This window comes from Ceratotherium simum, chromosome 28 (assembly GCF_057802395.1).
Source record: "Ceratotherium simum simum isolate JZ-2026a chromosome 28, ASM5780239v1, whole genome shotgun sequence".
NCBI classification, from domain to species: Eukaryota; Metazoa; Chordata; class Mammalia; order Perissodactyla; family Rhinocerotidae; genus Ceratotherium; species Ceratotherium simum.
The window spans coordinates 34,401,326-34,423,858 of NC_141927.1; the positions used below are offsets into that span (position 1 = coordinate 34,401,326).

The window sequence follows — 22,533 nt, forward strand, 5'->3', positions numbered from 1 at the left end:
TTTAAGGGTAAGCTACAAGGCGGAGCAAGGAGATCACTAACACTAGATTCTTACAATAACCCAAGTGAGAAGTGATGAAGCCCTGAACCAGGACAATGTATACAGGGGGGGATATAGGGTCAAGGAATAATTAGAACTCCATAACTAAATGCATGGGGCAGATTAGGATAGAGGCCGAGTGGCTGGCGTGGATGGTTGAGTGCATGGTGACGCCTTCAATGGGAGGAGTACGTTTGAGGGGGAACTACAAGTTCAGTTTGAGACATGATTGGTTTGTCCCCATCCAACATCCAAAGAGATGGTATTCTAGTCTGTTACTCATGGCTATGGATATGCATTTGGGTGAGTCAGAAACAACCACATAACTTGAATCTTGAGTACACAAGAGACCTTCCAGAAAGAGAAAGTAGAGAGAAGAGCAGTGGGTCAAGGATAGAGTTCTGAGGAGTGGCTGAGAATGAGCTCATGATGGAGACTACAAAAGGAACATTTGGACAAGCAGGAGGAAAACCAGGAGGGATGGGGTCACTCATGGAGGCCAAGGGTGGGAGGTTTAAGCATTAAGGGGTCGGTCAACAGTACCAAGTGCATCAGAGAGAGGGACTGAAGGACCAAAAACAAGGGGATGGAGAGTGAGGAAGTAAAGACAGCAACCGTAGGTACTTTTTCAAGAAACTGCTCAAAAGGAAGGAGACAAATCACGTGAGAACTAGAGGTTTATGCAGGGTCAACGGAGGGGCTTTAAGAGAGAGGAGAGAGAGGGAGACTTGCACAAGACTGCAGGCTGCAGCTCAAGATCTGCTAGAGTGAGGAGATCATTGAAGGCTCTAGGTCCCTGGAGGATGAGATAAAGAATCCAGGTGGAAAAGACTGGCCTAGAATAGAACATGGGTTCCCTTATTCTTTGATATTAACATACCAGGTACATAAGGTATCTCTTTGTCTACAGCAAAAAGGCATCTATCAATGATATAGAGAGATGTATGTGGACAAAATGCCATACAATCTTTTTAAAAATTCCTAAAGTTACTATGGATTCAGAGATGTCAAATGAATGGTCATCCCAGGCAAAACAAGCCAAGCCACACCTCTAACCACCAGGCCTCTCAGCGCAGTTTCCCAGGGTAGCAGGCTGCTTTCCCATTACTCCCCAAAGGCGCTGTGGACCTTGACCAAGTCCCCTTTCTGGAGACTTCCTCCCCTGTGCCCTCTGTTTCTCCATGAGTGAAATAAATGGGTTAGATTAAAATCACAGGCAACAATGTATATGTCCATCAACAGATGAATGGGTAAACAAATTGTTTAAATAATTCTACAATAGAATATTACACACCAAGAAAAAGGAATGAACTATTGACATACTCAACAACATGGATGAATCTCCAAATCATTATTCTGGGTAAAAAAAACCCAGACAACCCCCCCCAAAAGAGTATATACTGTGTGATTTAATTTATATGAAATTCTACAAAATGCAAACTAATCTACAATGACAAGCAGATCAGTTTCAGCTTGGGAATTAAGGAGTCATGGAGAGGGGTGGGAGGGAGAGATTACAAAGGAGCTTGAGGAAATTTGGGGGCATGAGTCATGTGTTCATTATCTTGATTGTGGTCATATACATATGTCAAAACTTATCAAACTGTACACTTTATAGGTACTTTATTGTATGTCAATTATACCTCAATAAAGCTATAAAAACATATAATCACAAAATGATCTTTTAGGTGACTACCAACTGACTTCCAACTCAATTTTTTTTTCAAGACTTCTCTTTGATCCCTTTACCGAACTCCCTTGAAGAACCCCAAGCAAATATCCTTTTGTTGTTAGAAGGCACCAATCCTGGTTTTTCCAACTGAAAATAAGAGGGGAAAGTTCTAAGTATCCTTCTTAAGAATTAAGGACATAATTCTTCACTCCTCTTCCCCCAAGCTCACCAAAATCGTACTGGGATCAAATGTCCTGAAAGATGACTTCTAGTCTCTGTTTAGAGCATAAAATAAGAAGAAAAATCAAAATCAAACAAAAACGTTTTCCAGCAACTTCCACTCTTGTGATATAAATGAACTGAAGCCAAAGATTTTAAGAGTTGCCTGGTTCCTTTGGAGTTAACCACCTGGTTATTAATAAAAAGGGCTCTAATTGTGAAAGAAGGGGTCTCTTCTATCTTTGAAGTGGCACTCTCACCAACAATTAGCTTGTTAGAGGACTAAACAAACAGCAATCCAGACATAGGGAGATGTGGATAGCTGTCATGGGAGTATTTTATCATGCTTCAACCTACAACTGCACAAAAAGAACTGGCCCAATTTAAAGTTTCACAACTTCTGACCATCGGTCTACATTCCTGAAAGGTTACACGTGAAATAAATGTGGTGTGTGTGTGTTCAGTTGAATCATTAGTTTCTAATTCATTTACTATAATGAAGAAATAGACTTGGGATTATTTGAATTCTGTCTTTGCAATTCACAAGCTTTGTGATCTTGGGCAATCCCTCAACTTCTCTAGGCTTCAAGTTCCTCCTCTAAAATGGAGTTGACCTCAAAGGGCTGACCTGAAGATTGTATAAAATGAGAAAGGCATAGGGCCTGGGACATGGAAAGCACTCACTAATGGTTTATGAAATCTGCATTGTAAATATCCATTGAGGTATCATTTCAGAGACCCTTATCTATTCTGATAAGCCTTCATTGGGTTATTACTCAATACCACATAACTTTAATTTTATCCTTCCCTCACCTTTTGTCATATTGATAATCCAAATCCACAAACAGGCAAGAACACATTAATGGAATCTGCTATTTGAAACGGCAATAGCTAACACTTAAAATGTGCCAAACGTTTTCCTGATTTGACATTTAATCCTCACAACAGTCCTATAAGGTTCAGACTATTATGACCCCCATTTTACAGATGAAGAAACTGAAGCACAGATAGATTGAGTCATTTTCCCAAGCTCACACAGCTAATAAGAGGCAGGGTGAGGGGAGGCAGCCCCAGATGTAAACCCAGGCAGTCAGCCTGGAGTATCTATGCTTGGCCACCATACCTCGATTTTTTTAAAATGGATTTTTAAACACTTTTGTTTAAAAAATCCCCGCAGACTTACCTCCATGATAACTTTGGATATTGAGTCATAAAAATCACAGGTCTCTTAAGAAAGGGATTTTCAGAAATGTTAGATCATCATCTACTGAAGTCCACCCCCTGCCTCTCGATGGGGCCACAATGGGACAACTCAGGCCTGGTGAGAAGGATCCCAAGAACAAAATCCCACAACTCCCACTCATAGTTCATTCCCAAGTTTCACAGTCAGGAAATTCTTAAATTACAACTAATTTAAATCCTTTATGCAGGCTAAGCCCCATTCCTTGGGCTGAAACCTCAACATTTCCATTTCTTTTACTCATTCACCCAACTATTAAATAAACCTTGATTAAGCATGCCCAGCTGAGTTATATCACCGCACGGGGAGAGAAAAAAGCTCTCAAGTTCTGACAGGATCAATCAGGAGATTGACCAAGAGTGCGGGCATGCGCGCGTGCTGGGGGTGGGATTTCCAGTGGGGGGCGGTGGGGAGAGGTCCTCATGTATGGAGGTGGGCACAGAGCTCCCAGGCAGTGCCATGCAGCCCACTTGTGGCCTTAACCATATAATGCTGAGCCATCCCCACACAAAGCCCCAGAGCAAACCCGCAGAGGGAGAATGAGCCAGCCAGCCCCAAGCAGCCATGCCTGGAAAACCTACAGTTTCCTATTCCTGTGTCCTAAATCTAACACCACTAGCTTGCCATCTTCCCCGTGTAAAAGCTTGTCATTTACTGAAGGTTGTAATGAAGTGGACTCCAACTTTCTCTTCTGCAAATAAAATAACTTCAGTGGCTGAATTAGAAATGCCCCAATGTGATGGTGCTGAACAGCGAAGGCTGCGGACAACGGGAGGCCCTTAGACTAGGAGAGGCAAAGTCTGGATCCTGGTCCCGGTCCCGCCACGCCTTCAGTCTGTTTTGACTGAGCACCTGAGCACCCGGGATGCTGAAGGGAAGAGGCAATCCCTGCCCTCAAGGAACTTACAGTCTAGCCAGGGAGACAACGAAGCGCACAAGCCCCTGTGTCCTGCGGCCGGAGTTAACTTACAAAGGCAGTTAAGGTCCTGATGTTAAGGAAGCGCAAAGGAGGCTTTCATCCACTGTTACCCTCGCACCTCACTGATCTTAGATTTCGTTCACTAAAATTGGGATAATTCCTTCTTAATCGACTTTATGGTGCGGGGACCTCAGAGGCCAAAGCTCCTAGAAAAGCAAAAAGGCAATTCAAAGCAGCGACTGTTGATTAGCGACGTAATGGTGCTAATCTGCACATTTCAAAGATCCTGCGAGCACAGGGCTAGAATGGTTGCAACTCGCTGGGACCTGCTCCGGGAAAAAAAAAAAAAAAACAGGCTTGGCCTAATGCGGAGGGGCCTCCTCAGCAAACTCCAAAGTCAAAATCTCGGAAAGTGACACCCTCGGTCTCAGCACCCGCGGTCACCCTCCACGCGCTCCGCGCACCCCAGCCCTGAAATCCCAGAGCGCAGCGTTGACCGCCCAGACCGAGCCGCGGGCACCCCCTGGCGGCCACCCGCGGACACTGACCACTCGGAGCGCGAGGGCGGGGCGAAGAACTGGGCAGGGAGTGTGATCCTCTCGCGTGGACTAATGGCGTCATCAGAGCGACGGGTCCGGAAGGAAGTAGCGTGTCGAGGGGTGTGGCGGTTTCTGCGGTTGCACAGGAGGTCGGACGAGTACGGAGCGCCTGGAGGGACAGCCTGGTACGCGGCCCCCGCCCCTTAGTGGGCGCGCTGGGCCTAGTTGCGGCTGTCGGCCGGAGCCGATGAGCGGTTCCCCCGGGCCCCCGCCCCAGCAGCCTCGCTCCCTCAGCCGGCCCACTCCAGGAGCGAGAACGCGACGCTTCTCTGTCCCGTCCCTTCCCGCGATCCCGCAGGCGGGACCGAGCGGAGGCTCTCGGAGCCCAGCCCCTCCCCAGGGCGTGTGGGACGCGCGACCCTCTCTCGGAAGAGGGCAGGGAAGGGGCGCGAGGTGGGGCGGGGTGACCTCGGGAGGGAAGAGCTGTTGCGGAAAGGATGCGGCTGCAGATCGGTAGCAGGAGGCCGCCACCGTAAAATAAGCGCCTCGCGGGTGTCCGCGCCCGAGCTATGTTGGACCCGGGCGGCAGAACCCACGCTCTGCGCGGGTGGGCCGCGCACGCCTGACTGCCTTCTGCTGCCCGTTACCATAGGGTTTCCAGATCATTCAGTGTTCGGAAAATGAGTCTAGATGCCAACTCTTTCGCATCCTGGTGCCTGAACGCAGTTGTCCCAGGAGCCCAGAGTCCTCCCAGCTTGGGGAACCCCCTTTCTCTAACCATGGAGTTGGGACCTGTCAGGGGCAAAGTGTCAGGTATATGGGAGGGAGTGTGTCTTCAGTCTTGTTCAGAACCCTGTCCCGTGAAGGGCCAAAGGAATAACTGGAAAGGTGGATGACAGGCCAAAGAATCCCACCTTGGACCTCTGCTCGCATGCTGTCTCTGTCGCTCCAGCATCTGAAAGGAGTAAATAATGGTTTCCTTTGAAATGGTGGGCAATTAGGACTGGGAGGCTCTGACCAGAATTACATAGCCACAACTGCCGGTCATCTGACATCCTCTGTAATTTGGGCCAACATACTGCAGCTGCCTCTCTTCCCTTTTACTAGTATGAGTGGCTCTAGTGACAGCACGTGCGTGTTCACAGGAAGGGAAGGCTGTGTTCTGAACGCTGCCCAATTAGCACGGGTTCCTCGGGCCACGGCTGGAGCCACTGCCTTTTCAAGAGGTGGGAATATAATTCTACAGTTAAGGAATGGGAATGTTGACTGAGAACAAGGTTTGAAGAGAGTTGTAGACCTAGCCATGTGTTGATACTATAGCAGGCTGGATAAGAGCCACTTTGAGGGAGCTCAGCTTGGTGAGGTGCTCTTGCTGTCATAGCTTGTCTCCTGCGTCAGACCACACACATTTTCCCGTATCTTTTTCCTAGGATAAAGGTTCACTGATGGCTCAGTTGGGAGCAATTGCGGCTGTGGCTGCCAGCTTCTTTTGTGCATCTCTCTTCTCAGCTGTGCACAAGATAGAAGAGGGACATATTGGGGTGTATTACAGGTAAGGCAGAGACAGGGAGAAACTTGCAACTTCCTCTTACATGACTCTCCTTCCTAATCACTGTCTAGCAGATTCTGCTGGATATCTGTGTTTATATTTTGTTGAATAGGGGAGTCTTTTAGATTGAGCTTTTGTGTCAGTGACCATGGGGAGGGGAATACACACACATACATATATACGCATATATAGTTGTAAATATACAATTTAGTAGTCTTAAGTTGGTGCCATGGATGGTGATTGATAAATGTGTATAGATATGTAGAGACAAAACCTAAAGGAAACCAGTGCTCCTTGCAGATCATCTCTGAAACATTGTTTTCTCCTACATCCCTTTGGGCATCTTGGTGCCACAAGGTTACCTCTGATGAGTACCAGTTCTTGATGGCAACTTGAGGAGCTAGCCTGCTGTGCTAATTTGAACCTACTGTTTAAAATTAACATTTCAGGAAATGTGAAAGAGCCTGCAGGTTTATTTATATTAATTAAGGCAAGCCTGAGGATAGTGGTTCTTACAATAATGGAGCCCATTATGTCACTGTTTATTTTATTGCTCTTTTTAAAAAAAAAATGTATCTTCAACTTCATAATGTAAAGCGAAGAAGCACTTATAAATCTTGGGGTGCTTTCCTTTTAGTAACCTCCATAACCAAGTTGTTGCTTTAGCCTTTATGAACCCCTTCGTGTATGTGCCCTATGATGCTTATTTCTAGATTTCCAATAGCAAGTTCTAAATGTCTGATCGAGTTTCCCTCTCTACTTTAATTATTTCTCCCCACCACCTGCTTTTATGTCCCCAAAAAAGGCTTTTAATTTTGTTATTATTTACATATAACTTGATTAAAAGATAACTCTCCTGCCAAAAAAATATATTAAAATGATTTATAAAGCATACTTAAAATTATTCTTTTGGTTGTTCATGTCACTGGACTCCAACATTAGTGCAGTTAATTGATGGCGGTATTACTGCATTTAACTGCCCTAATGGATTCCCACAAACTCAAGGGATATGACAAAATAAAACAGACTTCCTCTCTTATCTGAAGTACAGCCAGGGATTCTGCTGTCTTTATTCCACTTAACCTGTGTGCCTATCTTTCTCACTGCAAAAGCGTGAATAATGGTTTTATGTTTTACCATCAGGCTTCCTAGAATATTACAGTTGAGCCAAGAGGAAGAAAGGGATCAGTGGATGTGGCTCTGACACATGTCACTCTATATTAAACGTTTGTGGGGCTGAAGAGAAAGTTGGCCGAAACCATATTGCTGTAATAGATACCTCTTGCTAAACTGAACCTGCCTCTCTCTTCCTCCTCTGCAGAGGCGGTGCCCTGCTGACTTCCACCAGCGGCCCTGGTTTCCATCTCATGCTCCCTTTCATCACATCATATAAGTCTGTGCAGGTATACTTGGCTTGTGTGGTATGGATGGACGACTGCAGATTTGGGGTGCTGACTAATGCATGATTTGGAATTTAGCTATTGGATGAGTATAATACCTTTTCAAGGAATCATTTAAGAGTCAGTTTTATTTATATATGTATATATATATAGAAAGAATGAGGCTCCACGAGCCATTTACTCTGGAGCTTGATTGTTGAACTAGCTGAATGGGGTCATTTCCTTGGCCCATCAGCCCCAGTTGGGCATTATTTCTTCACTTCAAGACAAAGCCAGGGAAGAATCTGTTCTGAATATATAGGAGATGGGCTGGCCCCGTGGCTTAGCGGTTAAGTGCAGGTGCTCCGCTACTGGCGGCCCGGGTTCAGATCCCGGCCGCACACCGACACACCGCTTCTCTGGCCATGCTGAGGTGGCGTCCCATATACAGCAACTAGAAGGATGTGCAACTGTGACATACAACTATCTACTGGGGCTTTGGGGAAAAAAAAGGAGGAGGATTGGCAATAGATGTTAGCCCAGGGCTGGTCTTCCTCATCAAAAAGAGGAGGATTGGCATGGATGTTAGCTCAGGGCTGATCTTCCTCACAAAAAATAAATAAATAAATAAATAAAATAAATGAATATATAGGAGAAAAAGTAGGGTGTGTGTGTCTGTGTGGTTTAAATCAGGCTACCAAGATAGATGGAAATAAAACATGGTAATTTTGCTGGTTCTTATTTGAACTTCAGAGATGAGAACTTAATTTAGGGGGAAGAAGAGGAAAGTTGAACTTGGTGAAGGGAAATGACATCTAAAATAGGAATAGGATGAGTTATGACAGATCTAAAGCCTGGCTTAGTTAGACTAGCCACCTTTGAAGTGTGTCCAGTTAAGAGGAATAAGAAGATGTCGAGAATGACTTTTACACTGACCCGGGGAGATGTGCTGGGATACCTCATCAGCATTTTATGGTTTTCACAGTGCATTCATGTGCAGTATCTCACCTGAGTCTCAGTAATCCTGAGAATGGGCTGAGCAGGGGTTATAGGCTGAGACAGGTTAAATAAAGAATTCACTGTTTCAAGACTAATAGATGGAAGAAGTAGAAGTAAACACAGGTCTTAGGACTCCTAATCCAAGGTCTTTTTCACGACACTGTTATTACTCAGCTCGTTCATGTGGTGGTTCACTTACAGTGAGGCCGGGGTAGGTCCCTTCCCTTGGTTTAGTCTCGCACCCTGTGAGTAAGGAGCATTGGGTGGGATATTCCTGTCTAACCGAAGCAAAGCTTAAGCCAAGTAAGTGTTCAAGGACAAGGCCGTTTGGGATTCCAAAAATAAGTTCCTTTGTTTGTCACTGCCCGTCTTACAGCATTTTATGTCTCCTGTTTCCAGACCACCCTGCAGACAGATGAGGTGAAGAACGTACCTTGTGGGACTAGGTAAGGTGCCAGAATAAAGCTGGTAAGCCAAATGAGAGGAAGGGCTATCTGGCTGCCTGCAGTAAGAGCAAGTGAAAAGGGAGGCCTCCCTTCTTGGTGGTTTTACTAAGTTCTCTGCCCCCCTGCCCAGCTACGTTCTGAAGTGCCTGCAGTAGAGGAAGTCACAGAAGGTAGACAGGTCTGGGAGAGCCTTGAATGCCATGATTAGAAGTTTGGACTTTTTCTGTTGTGTGTAAGGATCCACTAAAGGCTTTTAGCATATAATGACTTGATAGAGAAAGTTAACTTGAGCATAAGTAACTATGGAGAATGTCATAAAGGTAAGGGGAGACCTTAGGGGCAGGAAATCCAAAGAGAACACCAGTGTCGTGCTCCGATTGTAACATGAAGAAGGTCTGAACTGGCATAGAGTAACAAGGTAAACACCAGCACGAGGAAACATTCGGACAAATCCAGAATTGCGACAGCCCCCAGGAGAACTGGCCGGGTCTCATCACAAAGTCATATTTGGAGGAGTGTTGGCTTGAAAAGGGGTCTTAAAAGACATAAACAAATGCAATAGTGAACCTTGGTTAGAACCTGGTTCAAAAATAACAGCTCTAAGGACATTATGGGAACTGTGTTAGGCAGCTTCGGCTGCCATCACAGAATACCACAGGCTGGGTGGCTTAAACAGCATTTATTTTCTCACAGTTCTAGAACCTTACAGTCCAAGATCACGGTGCCAGCAGGGTTAGTTTCTAGTGAAGCCTCTCTTCCTGGCTTGCAGATGGCTGCCTGACTGTGTCCTCACATGGCCTTTCCTCTGCGCGTGTGCGTGTGAAGAGAAAGAGCTCTCTGGTGTCTTTTCCTTTACCAGCCCAGTTGGATTAGGGCCCCACCCTTATGACCTCATTGAACCATAATTACCTCCTTAAAGGCCCTATCTCCAAAAATAGTCATATTGGGGGTTAGAGTTTCAGCACAGGGATTTTGGAGGGCACACAATTCAGTCCATAACGGGAACTATTGGGGAAATTGGAATAAGGACTGAGCGTTGGATGAAGTTAAAGAATTATGGCTAATTTTCTTAGGTTTGGGAATGGTTTTGTGCCTACATAGGAGAATGTCATTATTCTTAGATGATTACTCATTCACGTTAAGGGGTAAAATATGACTGCAACTTACTTTGAAATGTTCAGCGAAAAATAAGTAGATCACTCAAGGTAAAATGTTAACAGTTCTTAAATGTAGGTCTTGGTATGTGGGTGTTAGTTGTACTATTCTTTCAACTTTTCTGTATGTTTGAAATTTTTTTATAGTGAATATTTGAGGGGAGAGGGAAGTCTGAACTAACGAGATGGTGAAGATAAAGTGAGAAGCAGTGAGCACAGAATTCCATGGTGACCTTTTAACTTCTGAGAACTTGACGGTCTTTAGTCTTTTCCCTTCAGTTGATTGCTTTAATCACAGGCATTGTGGATTCAGAAGATAGGAACTTATTTCTTACTGGCACCATAAAAGTTTCACTTTATTGTTTGTGGAGATAATTTTAGGAGTGTGATTTCTGGGGAGATTGTATTCTTGCTATAAGTTCCGAAGATCTCCTACTTGGAGATCCAACGTGCCTTCTGACCTCCCATGAACTCTGCTCCTTTTCTGCCAAGTCACACGTCTTATGCCATCACCTAGGATACTGCGCTATATTCCAGAGCTGATTAGTGACTTCTTTGTCCATTCTTCCTCCAATAGTGGTGGTGTGATGATCTACTTTGACAGAATTGAAGTGGTGAACTTCCTGGTCCCGAATGCAGGTACGTTTTTCCAGTTTACCCTCCCCACCAGCTTACTCTCCCCAGCACGCCACCCCCATGTCTTTCGCAGCGCCTTAGAATGGGAGAACTGCCGGGTCTGAGAAAGTTTTGAGTCCTGCCTTTTCTTATTCTGAAATCTCTCCTGCCCTCCAGTGTATGATATAGTGAAGAACTACACTGCCGACTACGACAAGGCCCTCATCTTCAACAAGATCCACCACGAACTGAACCAGTTCTGCAGTGTACACACGCTTCAAGAGGTCTACATTGAGCTCTTTGGTAAGAAAGTCTCTTCTCATCAGAGCATGCCTCAGCAGCCCTGCTGCCCCCCACTGCCTGGTTCTGAGCCACCCACGGGGTAGGATGGGGACCAATGGGCAGCGAGTGTTAAAGAATCCAGTGCTCAGGAACTGGTCACAGAGCATTCCTAGAAAGTGCTGATGACGATGGAAGAAGATGGTGAATGTGGTTGAGCTCTGGGCACAGGAATGACAGTAGAGTAGAGGACTCCTGGCCTGAATCAGAGGACTGGAGTGGAAGTGTGTTCCCCATTCTGTAACGAAGACAGGGTCAGTTCTAGAAGCACCTTAGAGATTATCCAGCCCAACATCCTCATTTTAGGACAGGGTACTGAGGCGGAAAGAGAGAAAGTTGCATGGCTGGTTGATAGCAGAGCTGAAGCTAGAACCATCCTCTCCTGGCTCTCACCTGAGTGTGCTTTCTACCATGCCACACTGAGTGACAGGCACCAAGGAAAAGGTGATGAGGGGGCCGGCCTGGTTGCCTAGTGGTTAAGTTCGCACACTCCACTTCGGTGACCCAGGGTTCACAGGGTCCGATCCCAGGTGTGGACCTACACACTACTCCTTAAGCCATGCTATGGCAGCGTCCCACATGCAAGGTAGAGCAAGATCGGCACAGATGTTATCTCAGCAGCAATCTTCCTCAAACAAATAGAGGAAGATTGGCAATAGATGTTAGCTCAGGGCCGATCTTCCTCACTGAAAAAAACAAAAAGGTGATGAGGATGGTAGGGCTCATGTTTAGTTCTGGAAGTGGGACAAGGACCATCGCTGCCTACCGTTCCTGGGACCTTTGTGGGTTTTGGTTTTCTGATTTTACCCTATACCTGTAGAGATGAATAGGAAAACGCTTGAAACAAAAAGGATACACGTGCTGACATAGACACTTTTTGTCGTTTTACCCTGGTCAGAGTAAACACAGCCCAACATCAGCAGCAAGGGAAGGAAACGTTTCAGTAATTGTTACAGCTCCTTTGTGGTAAAGTGTTCTGTTTAAACTTCTGCTAGACATTTTCTAGTAGCCTGTGCTAAAAGTAAATGGATTTTTCAACCATTTGTACAGCTGTTATTGATTCTAGGACTGGAAAATGATTTTTCCCAGGAATCTTCATAAAAAGGACCCTGAGTGAGAGCATTTTGTAGAGCAGACAGAAGGCCTGTCTTGGCATTGCCAATGATCCTAATTAAGCCAACAGCCTTAGCACTGTGTTTCAGATTTGGGAAACCATCAGAATCACTTTTAATTTTTCTGCAGTAGAAAATTATATCTAAATTTGCTTTATAGGATTTGGATTCTTTTATTGGGTTTGGATTCAGTGTGCTTTTAAGAAAAATTTGGTAGATTTGCTATTGATTTTTTTTTTTACCTCAAACTGATAGAATTTTATAAAATATCATTAGTTTTCTCTCTAGCCATTGTTTTAGGACTTGGCCCATTAAATGAACATTTCAAAGCATCTGAAACAACAAAAGACAAAGGATCTCTAATTTCCACGAAGAGAAAATTAAAACGTGAAATTGTTTTGCATTAGAAAACTTCTTACTGTCTTAGAAACAAACTTGGTAGCTTAGTAAAGTATAGTTTCTTGTACAGAGGAGCTGGGAAAATGTATTTGCTTTGAAATCTCTTTCTTTTTAAAGTTCAGTCTTGCTGGCAAGCACTGTTTTGTTTAGAATCTATTTTCATCCATAAAAGAGAAACTCACATCTCTAATCGTGTCCCTGGACCAACGAAGGTTTTTCTCTAGTTCCCTCCTCTCGGAACTCATAGCCCTGACTTTAAACATGACCACATAATTCTCATCACTGCTTACTCTGATGCATCCTTTTTGTCCATCTTGTAAAAATATTATCTAACACTTGTTCAGAAGTTTAACTGAAGGACCTCTTTGTGTTTACTTAGTAATATAACTTCATGAGCATTTATCAGCATGACTGTACATATAAATAACTTATTACCAGTATTACTTTGGTAATAAACCACCTTGCAAAATATTTCTTCCAGATTTTCCTGGAAAGTTACGAGCCCAGGGCCACCAGTTTTCACCTTGACTCAGATATAATTTGGTCTGATAAATGACTGTGTTATTATTAACTTACAGAGGGTACCGGCCATCTCACTTAAAGTTTGATTGGTATCCTAGTTAAAACAGAAAACATGAGAACCAGCCCTGATGGCCTAGTGGTTAAAGTTTGGCGCTCACAGCTTCCCTGGCTCTGGTTCCCTTTCCAGTCTCCACACCATACCACCCGTCTGTCAGTTGCCATGCTGTGGCAGCAGCTCACGTAGAAGAACCAGAACGACTTACAACTAGATATACAACTATGTCCTGGGGCTTGGGGAGGGGAAAAAGAAAAAAAAGAAGAAGATTGGCCACAGATGTTAGCTCAGGGCAAATCTTTCCCTGCAAAAAAATAAATAAATAGAAAATATGAAATGTAGTGTTTATCTCCAGCTGTCACATCATTAGACCCATATCAGGCGTGAGGTGCTGCCTTTATGGGCATTTCTTCCTCGATGCTAAGAGGCTTGTGAGAGCATATCCAATATGTAGAAACATTAAAATCCCTTGCTCACTGATACAAAAGTTGAAGAAAGTCCTGTTTTAAACCATAACAGTCAAAGCATAGTTATTAAACAAGTTCATTATTCTGGCTGCTAACTAGCTTGAGCACATCACTGAACCTCCAGGGACCTCGGTTTGGGTGTCTGTGAAAGGTATGCCTCAAGTCTTGGGCACAGGTGACCAAGAATGGCCGCTGAAGCAGGTGGCAGCTAACAGTAAGGGAGATGATTCAGTTTAGACATTCAGCCTAGTCTTGTGGAGTCTTTTTCTCAGGATCTTAGTGAGGATCTCGGGGCAGGGAAGAGAAGGCAGCCTGGGTGCTGCTGTTCTGGGGTCCCAGCTAGAGGGGGAATCAGTTACAGCTCTTCCCACACTTGTCCTTGAAACATCTCACATGTGAATTCCAGACCAAGGAATCAGAACCAAAGCAAACAACACATCAAAGACTTGGGCTCATTTCCAGAACTGTAAATTTTCCTTTTCCCCTTGTGTTATTTGATGGAGTTCCTAATGGAAATAGTCTTCCTTGGGGCTTTCCTTGACGTCAGAGTCTCTTTTTCTTTTAGAAACTTCTAAAATTACTAGATTGAATGAGCTTGGCTCTTTTCAAAATACCTAACGTAGCCATTCCACCTTCCTTCATGAAAACTGGGTGCCTGCCTTCTCTTTTGCTGCTGTTGTCTGGGAAAAGGCCTGACTCAAGAAATGTGCTGGAATTGTTCTTTTTCTTTTTAAAGCTCAGTTCCCTTTTGGGCAAGGTTGATATTTTCAACAACCTAGATGACTTTATCTTGAGGCCACAGGAAAAGGACACTCAGACGGCCGGCCTGTGCAGAGGGACCACGTAGGCATGTGCTCCGGAAGACTTGCAGGGCCTCTTTCCATCTCTGGGCTCTGAGAAGCATACTACCTTGGGAAGACCTTTGGTGCATTCTTGAGCTGGTGTCTTTGCTTGAGTTCTACCCCCATACTTCCCTCTACCCTGCCTAAAAAGTTTAACAACTCCTTTTTCTGTCTTTCTTGATTCCAGATCAGATTGATGAAAATCTCAAACTGGCTTTGCAACAGGACCTGACCTCCATGGCCCCTGGGCTGGTCATCCAAGTAAGCATTGCCACAGAGAGAGCACCCCCTGGCACAGCCCTCTTCCAAGGGATGTCCTTTTTGTGTGGGAAAATCAAGAAACAGTGGGAGCTGCTTATGTCCCTCACCACCCTCCCCTTCCCTTCAGGTGCTATTTTTATCCTTCCCCAGGCCGTGCGGGTGACAAAGCCCAATATACCTGAGGCAATCCGCAGAAACTACGAGTTGATGTGAGTGTCCCCTCTGCCTAAGCCTTACCCCCCACTCCCTCCCACCCCAGAGGTAGCAGGAGCTGTACCCTGCTTTCATTCCCCTTCTTGAGTATCTGTTACAGCCCAGCGCACTGTAAGACGGAGCAGGCGTGTCAGGACAGTCACCTGGGTTCTGTAACTTGATTGAGAGGCACAGGAGAAGCCCTTTCAAGCCGGGATGCTTTTAAAGGGCCACGGGGCCTTGGTTGTGCTTCACGGCTCATGCCAAAGAGATAGGAGGGAAAGACGATTAAGTGGGCAGGCAGGTGCATTTTACTAAAGAAAATTATGCATTATTTCCCACAAATGAGTTATTTTGGAGGAAAAGGAGAGCCATATTACTGTCTGCAGCAGATCCATCTTTCCCTGGGACATTGAACAGCCTTCCAGGAGAGAGTAAGAAATCATAGTTTGGGGGCCAGCCCGGTGGCGCAAGTGGTTAAGTGTGCGTTCTCCGCTGCAGCGGCCCGGGGTTCGCCAGTTTGGATCCCAGGCGCGCACCGACGCACTGCTTGTCGAGCCATGCTGTGGCGGCGTCCCATATAAAGTAGAGGAAAATGGACACAGATGTTAGCTCAGGGCCAGTCTTCCTCAGAAAAAAAAAAAGAAATCATAGTTTGCCTCTCCTTGGCCGAAGAGTGTGGCTTCTCCAGGGGACAGTGAAGTTCCTCAGAAGCTTTTCCACAGCTGCCTCACGGCTGCACACTTTTTTCCCCTTCAGGGAAAGCGAGAAGACAAAGTTGCTCATTGCAGCCCAGAAACAGAAGGTGGTGGAGAAGGAAGCTGAGACGGAGCGGAAGAAGGCCCTCATTGGTCTGCATGCGGTTCTGTGATCCGTTTCAGGGCAGAAGGGTGGAGATGATGGGAAGAAGCGAGGAAGCCTCAGGCAGGGTTAGACCACGTGGTCCTCCAGTCCCTTGCCACACGCAGGAGGGGCATTCATACTCCCAGAAGCCAAGCTGAAGTTGTCAGGTCATGGCCAGGGGCAATGAGCTTTGAGTTTCCACATATCTCTTAAATGAAAGGAGCCTTTCCTGTTAATTCACAATAATAATAATGGCTAACACTTACTGAGCACTAACGAGCCATGTGCTTTTCTAAGCACTTACATTCGAATTCTCTCAAACCTCACAACCAGCAGGTGAGGTGGGCACTACCGTCAACCTCATTTTACTGAGCTGACGCACAGAGAAGTTAAATGACGTGCCCAAGGTCATGTGGCAAGTAAGTGGTGGAACCGGGTTTCCAGTCCAGGGATTCATCACCAACAAACTGGACTACTTCCTAAAGCAAAGTGGCAGGAAGACAGTTTTTAGAGAGTACCTTAGTCCTTACAATATTCCTTTGGGAGAAACACCCTTGTGACTTAGGGGAGAGGTTAGGGCTTGTTCCTCGCTTTCCCCTGAGGAATGACTCTCCGCCCCCCGGGCACAGCTCTGCCCAGTCACTGTGTTGTGCCGATCTCGTGGTTTGTGCTCACTGTGCATTCTGTCTCTGCCCGTGTGTGCCGTCAGGGCTGCCCTCTGGAGCCAGTGGCTCTCCATCTGAGCTCTCATGCATCAGGGACTCAGATCAGGTGAAAGGTCAAATTTATTCAAACTTTCAAAATATCAGAGCTCTAAGCCTTTCCTCAACTTCACTAATATAGAGGCAGAAAAAGTGGCTCAGGTTGCAGAAATCACCTATGGGCAGAAGGTGATGGAGAAGGAGACTGAGAAGAAGATTTCAGAAATTGAAGGTGAGCAGAAGTGAAAAATGCCTGAGCTTCCTCAAACCCCACTTTGTAGCAAGGAAGTGGGAGAGTCATATCTTTTGCTCTTTATTATCTGTTCTAAGATGTCATGATTTCTTTGGAACATCACTTTTTCTCTGTGCTTTGACTCAAGTTTTGGGGAGATCTGGGCCAGGCTGCCATCAGTTTTCCACCTCAGAGGGCATTCATTCATTCAGCAAATGTTGGTTGGGTGCCCTTGGGCATAAGACGAGGGCAGTCACACAGTTCCAGCCATCCTGGGCTCACAGTCTGGCGTTGGAAGTAACTGAGCATCGAGGCCAGATCCACAGCTCTCTCCTCCTGCCTTACCTACCCCTCCTCGGAAGTCGGGGAGCACCTGAACTCTCAGGGTCCCTGCAGATACTAAGCCAAGCATGAAGAAGACACCTTTTCAGCACCAACAACACTGGAGCTGGAGAGAAGTGTTTTCTTTGCTGGCTTTTCTGAATATCATTCCCCTTCAGTTCCCTGCCCCTCAGCCCTCACCTCATTCCCACCACCCACCTTTTCCTTCATTTGGTGCCTTATATCAAGCAAATTCTAGGACAGAAATGGGGCCTCAAGGCCCAGCTTCAGGCTGCAAAGTGCTATGTCCAGTTATACTCATTATGGGGCCTGTTGGGCTTTGCAGGGGCCCATTGAGGAGCCAATTAGGATTTTACAGATCAGCGGCTCCTCCTTAGGGAGCTTTTAGCAAAACAACACTTTTATTGCTTATAAATACATGTCAGGTGCTAAGGCCAATTGAGACGGCAGCATGCAGCTAGCGCCCCAGCCCGACTGCAGGCTCCTTCCACCTGGGGTCATGCTGAGGGTGTGCAGTGAGAACCCACCACAGAGTGACCTTTCTTCCCTGGCTTTTTGCTACAAATATTACTCACGTGAGGCCGGCCGTATTCCCAAGGCAAGGGAGTAAATATCAACAGTTGTGCATCAGCTTGACAGAAAGCTAGTCTCGGCAGATTAAGGAAGTGTATTGCTTGCATCATGGAGGTTTAAATAGGTCTTAATCCAGACAGGTGTTAGTCTGGACCATGGCGTGTAATTCTCTTAGAGCTGGGCCATCTTAACCACTGTTAATTACAACCTTTTTGAAATGATTGATGGAAAAAGAGAAATGAAGTTGGAGAGGGGCTGAACTATTTTATGTTTATGGTATTCGGTTCTAGGAGGGACCCATCTCTAGCTGTATTCAGAGCCTTCTTTGGGCTTCCCTTGCTTTTGCTGCGTAGCACAGGAGGGATGAGGTGGAGGCAGGGGTCCACACCTCTCTTCCCAGGCGTGGAGCTACAAAAGGAGGCGGCGTGTGGCAGCAGGAATTGTCCCTGGGCAGCAGCGCTTTTCTCGATAATGCTGTCAAAGATGTTGTCGGGCACAGCAGCGGACTTTCCCATAACTAGTGCCCACCACAGGGAGGTCCTTTCAAAGCACTCCTTCATCTTGGTTGGTTTTCACAACAACCTGTGAAATGGGAAAAAATGCCTTTTTCCCATTTCACAGATGAGGAAACCAAAGCACAGAGAAAAAACAGCAATCTCCCCGAGATCACAGAGGCAGTCGGGGAAAGGGACGGGGGCCAGGCACAGTCTTCTAATGGCCTCTGCACTTCAGCTCCCTGCATTCTTCCCCTCAGATGCTGCGTTTCTGGCCCGGGAGAAGGCAAAGGCGGATGCTGAGTGCTACACAGCTATGAAAATAGCCGAAGCAAACAAGGTAAAGGCCCGGGGCGCCTGGGGAAGAGGAGGTGTATGTGGGGCTGGGCTTCTGTTGTCTGCGAGTTCCCACTGTTGGGTGACCACCACCACCCAGAGCCCTGCACGGCCGGAAGTGATGACTCCTGTGCTGGGTGGGATAGGGACTTCTTTTACTTAGCAGTGCCTTGATTCAAGTTTAATTTTTGTGCTAAACATGGAAATCCTAAAACTCTTGCAGCTCTGGCCTTGAAGATCTGAGATTACTTTCTCTTAGAGAAGTGGTTACCCTGTTGCTACTGTAACCGTGAGACCAGAAGTAGAGAGGGCATATTTCTTTGACAGAGATCCTCTCCATGTGGAAAGTGAAAGGATGCCACCCAAACTTTTCTCTAATCTGCCTGCACCTCAGTCGTCTTTACGTTTTTCTCTTCCAGCTGAAGCTGACCCCTGAGTATCTGCAGCTGATGAAGTACAAGGCCATTGCTTCCAACAGCAAGATTTACTTTGGCAAGGACATCCCTAACATGTTCGTGGACTCTGCAGGCAGTCTGGGCAAGCAGTTTGAGGGGCTGGCTGACAAGCTGAGTTTTGTGTTGGAAGACGAGTCCTTGGAGGCAGATACTGAGGAGAATTGAAATTTTTTTTATACAACCTTAGCTGACACTTAGAGATCTTTATTTTTTAACGATGAACCAGGATGCCCCTCCCGCTCACACTACCTTCTTTGACTCTCTTCCACGTACTGTGGTGAAAAAAGAAGAAATGGACCTAAATCTATTCCCATTCCTGGGAAGGGAGGGCTGGGATTGATGATTTGAGGTTTTATTCAGGTAAGTAGGTTATATGACTTCTGTTAAGATTTGTAAATATAGGCGTGACCTTTGACCCCCAGGCACTAATTTTAGCCCTTTGAAGCTGGCTTAATTAGGGATGCTGTCTTAAGAAGCGGGAGAAATACAGGGTGTTGCCTTCAGGTGATTTGATTTCCCTTATTTGGGAAAATGTCCAATTTTCTCGTCCCTGCCTCCAAGGTGGGAGAAGTCTGTGGTCGAGGCGCAGAACTGGGCAAATATTTCCTTGTACGTTTGCCAGGAGAGCGCGGAGAAGCGGCCGCAGAGAGTGTGGGTGTCCTAGCGTTTCTGTCAGTGCACACATGGGTCGTTTTAGAGGCGCGCTGCCTTGGGCCTTCAAAAGGAAGAACTGGTGCTAGGTTTGCGAGCTTTTCTATCCACTACCCGCCTGCCCTAGGGCTTAAAGAGTGGTGGTTTCTGACTATGTTTCCAGAGTCAGGCTTTGGTCACCGCCACACAATTCTTTTTAAAACTTTGCACCTGTTCTGTGATCTGGTTTTTTTCCTCTCAATCTGTTCGTTGGTTCCACTCAGCATCTAGAAGACAAGAACAAACTCAAGTGTCTTACTAGCTGCTGAAGCGGGATCATTATATGTTAGCCACTGTGGTTCCCGCTTGGCAAACTATGTAGTTCCTTGAGATCACATGTCTGGTTATTGTGGAGATTCTACATTGCAGAGCTCCTCTGGAGGAGGAAGAAGGACATTCAGAAGATTTCCTTGTCCCAGTGCCAATGGCTTGTGCTGGAAGTTTGTCTGACACAGTGATAAAAGGGGGGCCATTCTCTAAGTAGTGTGTGTTTTTAAGTCCAGGGCTCCAGGCAGCCACACAGGAGTCAGACTGAATGTTAAACCTCCAGAGACAGCTATGGGGGTGCAAGTCAGAGTTCATGCCCAAGTCCCTGGGTTGGAATGGCTGCATCAAAATTCGTTCAAATATTTTCTTTTTCATTACTACTTAGGAAAATCTCACTCTGGGAGATTCAGGATAGGGGAGAGCAAACATGAAAGAAAGGTTTTCTTATATCCTGGAACTGGAGTTGGGGTTGGGGGGGTCCAGCCTGTATAGCCTAGGAGTTGTGTTCCAAATTGTTCCATGGAGGGCCGCTAGCTGGAGTTACTTCCAAGCATATTGGTGTTCTCCATGACAAGCTCTGCCTTAGGATTTGGCCTTGTTAATAGCTATCGCCCCCACCCCCAAACTCCCACTGTACCCCTCTTCCCTCAGTGAAACTGTGAATGATACTCTGTGGCACAGATCCCCGCCTCATTTTTGGTCCCATGGCCTGACTTCTGGTTTATTAAATGGCCCCAGAACTCAGGCCAGCTTGCTCCTGAGTAGCACCAGGCTTGTCGGGAGTTCGTGGAGCATTCAGCCTGCCCAGGAAGACACAAAGTGTTAAATCCTCTTAATTCAAATGTTGCCCTTCTCTATTCTAATTCCTGGGACTTAGAATTCTCAAACCTGGTCCTGGTCACACTTTGTGCAGGCAGCCAGATGTTCCTGGGAGTGATGGATTTTCATGTGCTCAGAAGTCCTTGCAGAAGGCAGTCCATCTCCCAAGACTAACACAGGGTATCCATTATTAAGATATATTCACCCTCCTCCCATCTCAATGCCATCAGTCACTTGACAGGAGCAACATGTGACATCCAGCATCCCCGGTTTATGTATTTGCTCCCTCTGAGACTTGCTACCTAGGCCTCAGAAAACACTACTTCACTACAATGGAATAAGGAGCAAGAATATCTCAGCCTCTCCTAATAGCACGTTTGCTCAGGTTCTTAACTTGAGAGTCTCTCTAATGCTCACCTCCTTTGACAGCTTTTCCCTTGCACTAGACACACTCTGACCACAAAAGAGCCTCAGTAAAGTCCTGCTGCACCTGCCCCCTCGATGTTGGTATCACTTCCTCTTTAAACAAAAATATAAATGTCGTAGTACCCATTAGTTTAAACCCAGTGTTTGTCTGTACCTGCCTGAGTAGTAAAATCATGGAAGTCAGCTCTTTCCTTACCACGGGACAACTAACTAGTCTGTCTGTGTGACTTTGTTTCTTTAACACCTACTCAAAATCTGATCTTAAAACATTTGCATTCTAAACATGTAAAATGTGACAGCCTGCAATTTTGTAGGCAGCAAAGTCATGGCTGCTATTTATAAATGGAACTTCTATCAAAATAAGTAACTGTTTATAAAATTCAGTTTTTGTAGGATTTTCCAAGGAAAAATCACCTTGGTTGAATGTTTCTCATTAAACTTTGCAGAAGTGATTCATATTCAGTACTGTTTTTAATATTTTTTTAATATAAGGAAAGAATGTTTGCAAGGAAGCCAAAGTTTAATAATTTTTATATGACTAAAATAAATTTGGAGGGATCTATGATCATATTAAGTTGAGGGAGGAAAAAAAATCACTGAAAGAATTTTAGCAACATATTAATCCAAAAACAGTAGATGTTTTATAAATGATCTGTTGCAATTTCTATGGGTCAATGTATCTTTCAACACTGATACCTTGACCACTTAGAGTAAATAGTGATACCACTTATAGAGAATAAATAGTGAAAGTAAGATCATCACATTTACTGACTTACCTAAGTTTGAGAATAAAAATGTATCTTGGCTAGTGGCTACTCTGTGTCTATGAACGAAACCACCACTTCTTTAGTTCTACTCAGTAGGGTTTTCTAGACACTGTTTCTGTTGTTTCCTTATAAAAGAGGTAATAGTCATTTTGTGTTTGTATTTCCATTCCTTTTTATTTCTGCTCTTGTGTAAGCTGGTGATTGAATAGTCAAACTAATTCTACTTTCAAAGAGCCCCGAGGGCTTAATGACCCCCTTTGTAACTGACAAATGATACTTGTTATATTAATTACTCTAGAAATAATATGCTGCATTAATTGCTTTGGGTTGATAGCTGGAAGAATTGTTTTGGACAACACTAAAGGTGTGAATTTATGTCTTAGTTTTATTTTCAGTCTTGCTAAATAAAATGAGTCTTTGTATTTACTTTTTTATTAAAGTGAAATAGCTAATATTAGGGTAGGTGATATAAAGAAATAAAACGTCCTGCCTAGTGAGTTACGTACAAGATCGCCCTAAAAATATATTCAGATGAATATCTATCTCCATAAATTAAACAATAAGTAATTTATGAACATGGTATAATTCTTGGGAGGTGCTACAGAGATTTATCATTTTTAAGAATCCAT

The 22,533-nt window shown here is 45.2% G+C and overlaps 1 protein-coding gene across 3 annotated transcripts; it reads left to right on the forward strand.

The window, feature by feature from the left end:
- Positions 1-4,748: 4,748 nt before the first annotated feature.
- ERLIN2 (ER lipid raft associated 2) lies at positions 4,749-22,330 on the forward strand. Of its 3 annotated transcripts, none has more exons than XM_004428848.3 (12): positions 4,749-4,813; positions 6,059-6,180; positions 7,499-7,580; positions 8,955-9,001; positions 10,733-10,794; positions 10,948-11,073; positions 14,694-14,767; positions 14,918-14,976; positions 15,719-15,810; positions 16,646-16,735; positions 18,405-18,484; positions 18,900-22,330. In XM_004428848.3, the coding sequence occupies exons 2-12, from the start codon at positions 6,074-6,076 to the stop codon at positions 19,098-19,100; spliced, it is 1,020 nt and encodes a 339-aa protein (XP_004428905.1). In that variant the 5' UTR covers positions 4,749-4,813; positions 6,059-6,073; the 3' UTR covers positions 19,101-22,330. The 3 variants fall into 3 exon arrangements, with proteins under 3 accessions (XP_004428905.1, XP_087274629.1, XP_087274630.1); XM_087418503.1 differs by lacking the exon at positions 4,749-4,813 and adding an exon at positions 4,856-5,592; XM_087418504.1 differs by lacking the exon at positions 4,749-4,813 and adding an exon at positions 4,858-5,441.
- Positions 22,331-22,533: the final 203 nt, after the last annotated feature.